Source organism: Melospiza georgiana, unplaced genomic scaffold (genome assembly GCF_028018845.1).
Source record: "Melospiza georgiana isolate bMelGeo1 unplaced genomic scaffold, bMelGeo1.pri scaffold_29, whole genome shotgun sequence".
NCBI lineage: Eukaryota > Metazoa > Chordata > Aves > Passeriformes > Passerellidae > Melospiza > Melospiza georgiana.
In genome coordinates, this window is record NW_026652215.1 from 865,648 (window position 1) to 874,858 (window position 9,211).

Below are 9,211 nucleotides of genomic sequence, written 5' to 3' on the forward strand. Positions count from 1 at the left end.
ATGCCTTCACAGCCCAGGTCTAGCAATTTGGTTTTAGGTAGCTTAGGAAGCGAAGCTCCTTGGACTGTGGCTTTCCTTTTTCTTGGAACTGTTTAAACCTGCTCTGGACTGAAAGCCCAGACAAACACCGGCAGCAGCTCACACCTGTGGCCCACCAAGCTCTGGGACGCTGCATTCCAGCACCAGAGGGACTTAGAAGAGACCAAGTGAGCAAACTACAACCCACAAAAAGGACTTCCTGAATTTGCCATCTCTTCACCACTGTCAGAGGTTTGATTTAATATTATTCATTTTTCATGTTTGTGAATACTTTACTTGTTAAATAAACTGGGGTTTTTTTCACTTTTCTCGAGGGAAGTCTTTTCCTGAACTAGTAGGGGGAGAGGCCGCTTGAACTTGTTTTCTAGACGGACCCCTTTTGGAGATTTCCTCCCAAAATTTGCCCTAAGACAGCACAAACAGTCACAATGAAAATTTCACCAGTGGCATAATTTCCCGGTGGCAAATCTTGTGACAGAAGCTTGACCTTGTTCTCCATGAGAGATTCTTGGGAAGAGCAGACAGGTGTAGATTCCTGGAAAACTGAAACAGCTTTCCAGAAGTGAAATGAAAATAAAAGAAACAATCCAAGATCTTTTCCTCTATTTATTTCTATGTTCCCCTTTTCTATGTTGCATCCCCGTAATTCCAGATGCACAGCACCTCTAAGATCGGTGACTTAGTGATTTTTAGGCACTAAAATACCATGAGCCACACAGAATTTTCCTTCCCCTGTTTTTACAGGAAAGCAACACTGGAGATGTAAGTGCAGTGCAGTGCTGGGCTCAGGTAGGAATCCTACCCCAAGGGAAGGTGTCCCGACAGTGTTTGACACTCAGCAAGGACAATGCACAGCAGCAAGCGAGGGGATCGCTGTGGCAGAGTGCAGGAGTCAGGGCTCTGCATCTGGGCTCAGCATTGCAAAGTTCCCGTGTTTGGGCAGACGGAGGGGCTGTCCCCGGGGCGCGCGGGGCTCGAACGTGGGGCTCGTGGGGCGAGCGGGGAACGGACACGGGGACGAACGGCCCCGGTGCTTCAGTTGCAGCGGCGGCAGCGGCGGCAGCAGTAGCGGCGGCAGCAGTAGCGGCGGCAGAAAAAAAGAGATATTTTGAATACTCTCTTTCTTTCTCTTCTCTCTTTCTTTCTCTCTCTCTCCCTTTCCCGCTGTCGGGCACCCTTCTCTCGGGGTCCCTTGCCCGGCGTCCCTCTCCTCTCCCCGCCTCCCTCTCCCCTGCAGGGCCGGGCCATGCCCCCGGCCCGCCCCCGGCCCCGGGCGGGGCTGCCCCGTGCCCGGCCCCGACCGTCCTGCCGCGGTCTCGCCTCCGCCCGGCTCTGGCCGTGCTGGCGGTGGCGCTGCTGGGCGGGCATCAGTGCCTGGTGCGGGGGCGGCATCGCCGCCTTTTGCCTCCGCCTGGCCCGAGCCCGGCCCCGGACCCGACGCAGGCTCCAGTCCCGACCCCGACCCCGGCCCCGGCCCCGGCTCCTCCCGGGGCCCGCGGAGGACACACGCGGCGCGGCCGCTCCCGCCGCCTCCGCTGCGGCTTCCCCGGCCCGAGCTCCGCCGCTCGGCAGCGCGGCCGCCGCCCCCGAGCCTCCCGTGCCGCGTTCCCGGGAGCGAACGCCTGGGCATGGCCGGCCCGGGGCGGGTGAGGGGCGTTCGGGGGTCGTTGCTGGCCCCGGGCCGAGCGCTGACAGCCGCGTCCCGCCCGCAGGGACGGCGCAGGAGGCCCTGCTGGAGCGGTACCGGCTGGGATCGCTGCTGGGGCGCGGCGGCTTTGGCAGAGTCTTCGCGGCCACGAGGCTCTCGGACGGCGCCCCGGTGAGCGGCGGGGCCGGCGGCAGGCGCAGGAGGAGGGGATGGAGGAGGAGGAGGGCGGAGGGCGGAGGATGGGGCTCGCAGTGCGGGCGGCGAGCTCACCCTACTGGTGCCCTTGGCTTGCAGGTGGCCATCAAAAGGGTGCCACGGAACCGCGTCCGGCACTGGGGCGAGCTGGTGAGTGAGCAGGGCCAGCAGCCGGGGCTGCCGGCCGGGGATGAGCCGGGGCCCGGCACGGTGGGAGCCGCCAGGACGCCCCGAGGGAGAGCGGGCGTGGGGCCAGTGCAGGGCTCAGAGCATCCCGGGCTGGCTGAGGGCTTCCCCAGGCCTGGCACGGCATCGGCCCCACTGACGGCATCGTGCTCCTCCCGCAGCCCGACGGCACCAGCGCACCCCTGGAGGTCGTGCTGCTGGCCAAGGTGTCCACTGGCTTCCCCGGTGTGGTCCAGCTGCTGGAGTGGCTCGAGCTCCCCAACTGCATCGTGATGGTGCTGGAGCGGCCAGAGCAGTGTCAGGACCTGCAGCATTTCATTGGGGCACGGCAGTTCCTGCCCGAGGAGGAGGCGCGGGAGCTGTTCCGCCAGGTGCTGGAGGCCGTGCGGCACTGCACCAGCTGCGGGGTCCTGCACAGGGACATCAAGCCAGAGAACATCCTGGTTGACCTGGACACCGGGCAGGCCAAACTGATTGACTTCGGCTGTGGCACCTACCTGCAGGACACAATCTACACTCACTTTGCAGGTGAGCCTACACAGGGCTGTGCTCCCGCTGCTAACATCTCATGGCCCAACATCTCTCAGCCCAAGCTGGCTGTGGCAGTGGGGATTCTCCTTTTTGCTGCCAGTCAGGGCACTGAATCTTCAGCTGAGTTGCTTTAGAGCGGGGCTGGGTGGGCAGCCATCTTCCAGCCCTGCTGGCAGCCTTTGCCAGCCACTCTGCCCAGGACTAGGGCTGTGCTGGGGCAGCCAGCCCGACCAAAACCCCCGTGGGTGGGGTAGCAGAGAGGGAGGGCGGAACCTGTGCCCCAGCCACTTTGGTGTGCAGACGAGAGGAAGGGCTTGGGCTGCTCCACTCGCCCTGTTTGCCTTGGCTTCATAATATTTTTGGGGCAATGCAGGCAGGGAGGATATGGGCATGTTTTTTCCCCAGCATGGAGTGGGTTTTTCCTTTGCATGTCATGGTCGGGCCTAGCCAGGGCTGCCCTCTTCAAGCACCAGAGGCTTCTTTTCCAACCCTAACTTTGTGTACAAGTCCCAGGTGCTGGCGAGAGGGCAGTGGTCACCCTGTGTGCCCCTGATGCAGCCCCCGCACACCCAGGGATGCTGGGGCCAGGCTCTGGGAGCAGCAGCATCCCCCTGATGAACTCCATCTGTATTCCATAGGAACACTGTCCTACAGCCCCCCAGAATGGAACGACTTTGGCTGGTACCATGGCGAGGCAGCAACGGTCTGGTCCCTGGGCATCCTGCTGCACCAGATGGTCTGCGGGGAGCACCCTTTCAGGAGGGGCCAGAACCTCAGCTGGGGCCAGCTCCCGCTGCCACAAAGGCTCTCTCAAGGTGGATCCTCTTCTCTGGGCACGGGGGGAATGCCAGTGCTGGGAGCCAGCAGCGGGGTCGTGGGCATCCCACTCTGGCAGCTGCTGAGGAGGTGGCACATGTCCTGCTCTCCTCCAAAACAGGGAATTGATGGCAAAGTTTAGGCCCAGCTCTGAGCACATCCAGCACGGCCTGGGCACGGGAATAGTGGGGTAAAGCAGACAGGAGCCTTCTCTGGCTGACCGTCACTTTCTGCTTTCTCTCCCCAGAGTGCAAAGATCTGATCAGGTGGTGTTTATCTGTGAACTCCTTGGACAGACCCGCACTGGAAGACCTCTTCTGTGATCCTTGGATGTGGGATATTCCTCTGCCATAGAAGAAAGGAGAGAGCCACAGGCACACTTTGATCCAGAGCCCTGGTAAGTTCCTGCTCCACATATGCCTTGGCAATGAGAAGCAAAGGAACCCAAAGCTTTTTGTGCTGCCTGTGTCACTGCACCGGGGTCATGGGATGGGAACACACAGCCCTTGTGCTGGAGCTGAGCTGCTCTGCCCAGCACTGGTGGCCGCCATCCCAGCTGGTTTTGCTTGTCCTGGTTCCCTGACAGCTGGGGCCCTGGGCAGAGCCCTGAGAGCCTGGTCTGCCCCCAGGGAAGGAGAAGGAGCCCCTGGAGAAGCTGTACCGGGTGGGGATGCTGCTGCTGCTGCTGCTGCTGCTGCTGCTGCTGCTGCTGCTGCTGCTGCTGCTGCTGCTGCTGCCTCTGCTGCTGTTGGAGACAGTGAGGGTGACACCAAGGATGAAAAGCTCTTCCTCAGCCTGGCCACGGGAGGCTGAAGGTGATGCACTTTGATTCTGGCACCTTCTACAAAGCCAAACTCCAATGGGAATTTGCAGATGAGTCCCCACCTGGGGAAATTCTGCCAGATGTGGGCATGACCCAGCGTGGCGGGGAACCAAAGGCTCTCCCTTTGCTGGGGCAGATGCAACTCATTCTTCAGTGGCTGCCCAGCTGCTTTTGGCAGGGCTGGGAGGATGGGCTGGGGTGGGTACGAAATGGGAGTGGGCTCCTGGCCCTGCCAACAGCCCCCAGCACCCACCGTGCCCCGGGCTGGGGCTGGGGCTGGGGCAGCCAGCCCGACACAAACAAAGCCCCATGGTGGGAGCAGAGGTGGGGCTCCAGAACCTGTGCACAGCTGCTTTGCTGTGCAGGCAAGGAAGGGCTTGGGCTGCTCCACTGCCCTTGTTTGCTCTGGGATCACCGTGATTTTGGGGGGCAGTGCAGGGGGGAAGAGAGAAAGTGTGGGTTTCTCACAGCCATGGCTGGGTTTTTCCCTACCATGTAGGGGTTGGGCCTTCCTCAAGGCCCTGACAGAGATAAGAGTTTTTACTGTTTTTCTTGTTTTCCCTTTTTGTCTCTAAACTCTTTTCAATAATGTGTTGTTTGTTATTCCAGAGGAAGCATTCGAGGTGGTCCAGTGTGGATGGGGAAGTGCTTGGGAGCAGCTGTGGCGTGGATGGGCCGTGCCCTTGGAGAAGGCTGGGGCCATGGTTTGGGAGCAGCTTTTCTTGCAGCCGTGGCTGGCGTGAGGTGGGTCCCTGTGTGCTTGGCAGGGTGGGATCAGAGCTTTTGGGAGCTGGCAGCGAGCACAGGAGCATCCTGCTCTGGGCACCTGCTGAGGGCTGGATGTGCCGTGGCTGGCTGCAGGCTGGGCACATGTGCTGCCCTCCTGCTCTGTGCCAAAGGCAGCAGGGATGGGCAGCTCTGGGCACAGCTCTGGGCACAGCCAGCATGGCCTGGGCACCGCAGGCCTTGGCACAAGGGCACAGGAGCCCTCAGCTGACGGGCGGTTTCTGCTTTCTCTCCTTGCAGCCGGGCTCTGCGGGTGCTGAGGCTGCTCTGGGCTCTGCCAGGGCTCTGCTGGGCTCAGCCCTGGGCCCAGCTGGGCTGGCTCTGCCCTCACATTGCTCTGACAGCTCTGCATCAGACGAGCCCAATGCGAGCACAGCGCCTGAGCTTTGTGCTTTGGCAGGTGAGTGAGACTCTGCTGCAAGCCCAGAGATTGCAGCTGGGGACACACATCCAATTGGCAAGGACCCAAACTCTCCACAGTCCCAGCTGAGCGCCTGGATCTGCACAGGGTGTTTTGTCTGTCCCATTCTTCCTTCTTGATTGGCTGGAATTGTGCAATTGCACTTTGTTCCTCCTCTAGCAGTGCCACGAGTGGGCCAAAGCTGGCGAGTGGGCCGTGTTCCTGAGGCAGTGCAGTCTGGAGCTGGTGGATGGAGAATTGCCCTTCTGCAGTGCCAAGCCAGAGCAAAAAGCCGTAAGTGGGACTTTGTGACTCTAAGAAACTCTTGGCAGTTTCAAAGGGAATGTGCAGCTCATTAGCAGGGTGAGAAGGAAGGTCATCTTCTAAAGGATTTGGGCTTTGAGAGAGTTTCCATTCCCAGTCCTGCTTGGAGCTGGAAGGGCACAAAGCAATTTCCTCTTGCTTCGAGCACAATTTCAAATACCAGTGTTGGGAGCAAAGCCCAAAATCTTTTAAGAGGCTGCTGAGGTCAGTAAGATGGATCCATGCCATCAGCACATTTACAATGTAAAGAACTGAGTTCTCTTTTGAAAAAGATCATTTACCTCTTAATGCAAAGAATGTATCTTTGCATTTATGTTTTGGTTTTTTCACTAACATTGTGTTATGTTTTTTCACTAACACTTGGATTTTATTCTTATCTTTTACAATTAAACTATTTTCTTCCTTTTTCCTTTTTTTTCCCTCTAAATAGAAAACATGTCCTACAAAAGGAATGTCCTTTGCTCCTGGTTCCCGTGTGGAGCAGCTCCCTTCCTGCTGGCTGAGCTGCTCAGGCAGAGCCCGACAGCTCCTGGCCCTGCAGGGCTGAGGCTTTTCCCCGTTGCTGGGCACAGACTGATGGAGCAGCACTGCTGAACACGGGCACACAGAGGGACCAGCAGCAGCTGCCTTTGGCCACCTGAGGCTCCAAGGCCCAAACTCTGAGCAGACAGGGCTGGAAGAGACTGGCAGGATCTGATCCCTGACTCTGGGCCAGGGCTGCACAAATGACCCCACAGCAGCAGCAGCAGCAGCAGATGGAGCTGACTTTGAGCACAGCCCCTGCCCCTCTTCCCTCCCGTGTGCAGCGGTGTCACAGCAGCCTGAGGCACCTGGGAGCCCCCAGTGCCAGCAGGGACTGGAGATGGCAGCCCTGGGCTCCTGGAGGCTGTGCAAGGAACGGAGCTGGGCACTCCCTGTCCATGGGGAGCTTCCAGATGGAAAAGGCTGCTGTGCCCAGGCAGCTGCAAGGGCACAGAAAGGAGGCTCTGGAGCACTGGATCTGTGCCAATGCCACAGTCCTGGGCAGCAGCCAGCGAGCCCTGGGGGAACAGAGGGCACAGCAAGAGGGACAGAAGCAGGCAAGGGCAGAGACTGGGAAGAGCCAGACCTGGGAGCAGGAGCAGCTGCTCCATTGCACTCTTGGAGAAAGCTTTTGGCTGGTTCAAAGCACTGAAAGGCGTGAAGGGCAGAGAGGAGGCCACAGCAAACAATGCTCCTGTTTGCACAGCCTCCCCTCTCCGTGTCCCAGAAGGAATTGCATGGACTGTGTTCTTCTCTCCAAGCCGTCTCGTTCAGCATGAGCAGCTCAGCACCAGGAGCTGAAGGAGCTGAAGCCTCAGGCCACAGGAGCTGGGCAAGAGGGAACTTTTGGAGCAAAGGAATGCTGCTAAAATAGCCCCAGCTGAATGCAGTGGATAGAATCATGGAATCACGGAATCCTCTCTGTTGGAAAAGCCCTCTGAGCTCACCCAGCGCAGCCGGTCACCCAGCAGTGCCAAGCCCAGCACTAAAGCACGTCCCTGAAGTGCCAAGGCCTGGACACCAGCCCTGAGTGAGGCCTGGACAGCAGGCCCTGAGCCAAAGGTGGCCTCTGGATGAACCTTCCAAGCAAAGGTTATCTTTGTATCTGCTCCCTAATGAAATGGGCATGGATTTTAGCACTGAGATAGATGTAGCCACTCATTAGTGAAAAATGTATTGACCTTTGTGTATTTAGAAGCCAGTCAAGGCCATGAAATCTGACATCTGGCCTTGTTTGGGGCTGAAGGATCAAAGTCAGCTCCCTTGGTTCCTCCTTGAGCCCTGGCCAGGCTTTGGGAGGGACCCAAGAGGAGGATGAAAGCAGATGTTGCCACCCTAGCAGTGCTGTCAGTTTGTTCATTCAGCACTGTCAGAGCTGGGCCCTCTCCCAGCGGGGTTGGAGCCTCACCTGGGGCTGGAGGCACCTGCAGGAATTCCCAGTGCCCAGGAGTGGCTCTGCAGCCCTTGGCTGTGACAGCTTCCCCAGCTGCTATGTGGGTCTGGGGGATGGTAAAGGCTGAGGGTAAATGCTGCTGGATCTTTCTTAATCACTGCAGGCAATCTTTGGTGGGGATGGTTGGGTGCATTGCTGAGCTGCTCCTTTTGTGATTCTTTGCTGCTCTGAACTGCAGTGAATGACACTGATTCCTTCAGTTGGAGTCTGTGGCTTTGGTGCTGATTTTGCCCACTGGTAAAACAAAACTGGCACAGTCTGGCCAGATCCCAACAAAATTTCACTTGTTCAGTGTCAATGTGAGGAATCAGTGCCATCAGAAATTCCCAGCTGGGAAGCCCTTCCCTGGAGTTCCCTGGCTCTGGAGTGGGCTGAGGTTGGATCCCTGTGTGGGCAGTGGGGCAGTCGGGTAAAAGAAGCTGCACCCCTGGATGGTTTCAAATGCATCCAAAAATTGCACATGGAAAAGGAAAAGACCTTGTGGGTTTGGGCAGACAAAGATGAATTTGTTGAGAGTACATAGGAAACAGCATCTTCAGGAGGAACAATTATTTTTTGAATGCTCCCACATGGAGCAAGAGAACAAGGTTTTAATCCTGAGCTCAGATGCATTTGTGCAAGTGAAATATCTATATACATAACAATTATATATGTATTTATAGTATAGTAAGACCTCAATATATCTATTTATATATATTTATTTATGTCTACGTCTATTTATATTTCTATATCACTATCTATGTATAAAATTATATAATAATGTGAAATAGTGCCGACATGGTTAATTTGGTAGCTTTGGCTGCTCAGGGACGTAACACTAAATACCCTACAGAACAGGATTGGCCAGGACCCTAATGTCAGTGGTCAACTTTTTGAGATTGTATACAATGAAAAAGGGAGAAAGGGAGGAAATTGGCTATTTTTGCAGGGTTTGCTGATACTGTGATGCAGAGTGCTTTGTCTGTTCCTGTGAAAAATACAGTGATTTTGCCTCCAGGGTTTTTCATGTACCAGATTATGCACAAGCTGCAGGATTGGTTGCACAGGTGAAGGGGTTGTTAAAAGAGCAGTTGGTAAAATGAGGAGAAGGGAACCTTTGCCCATGGAGAACCCATCTCCCAGATGTGCTCCATGCCCTTCACAATGGCCCACGGGGGAAATGGAAACGCCCTGGCTGTGCACGGCTGCCCCCAATTTGCAAATCCAGCCATGGGCAGTGAGACTTGGGCTGCCTGGGAAATTGTTCTGGCTGTGATGGCCCCTGGCAGGGCCAGCCCAGAGGCTGCAGGGCTGGGCCTTCATGCATTGGAATTCATCAGGATAAATTCAAAGCAAATGAGAGCTATCAATTCTGAAACAGGAGTTCAGATTCCTCCAGGACACTTTGCTTTGGTAACTGCTCCCTTGGAGCTTGGCCTTGCAAAGTGTTCCTGTCAAGGCAGGAGGAATTGATGCAGAATATCAAGGAGAAATTACAGTAATTCTGTA

General features: G+C 56.7%; 1 protein-coding gene across 1 annotated transcript; it reads left to right on the forward strand.

Annotated features, from left to right (window-relative positions):
- Positions 1–886: 886 nt before the first annotated feature.
- LOC131096332 (serine/threonine-protein kinase pim-1-like) lies at positions 887–3,769 on the forward strand. Its single transcript, XM_058044670.1, has 6 exons — positions 887–1,069; positions 1,277–1,858; positions 1,982–2,032; positions 2,230–2,596; positions 3,238–3,414; positions 3,663–3,769. The coding sequence occupies exons 1-6, from the start codon at positions 887–889 to the stop codon at positions 3,767–3,769; spliced, it is 1,467 nt and encodes a 488-aa protein (XP_057900653.1).
- The last annotated feature ends 5,442 nt before the right edge of the window (positions 3,770–9,211 follow it).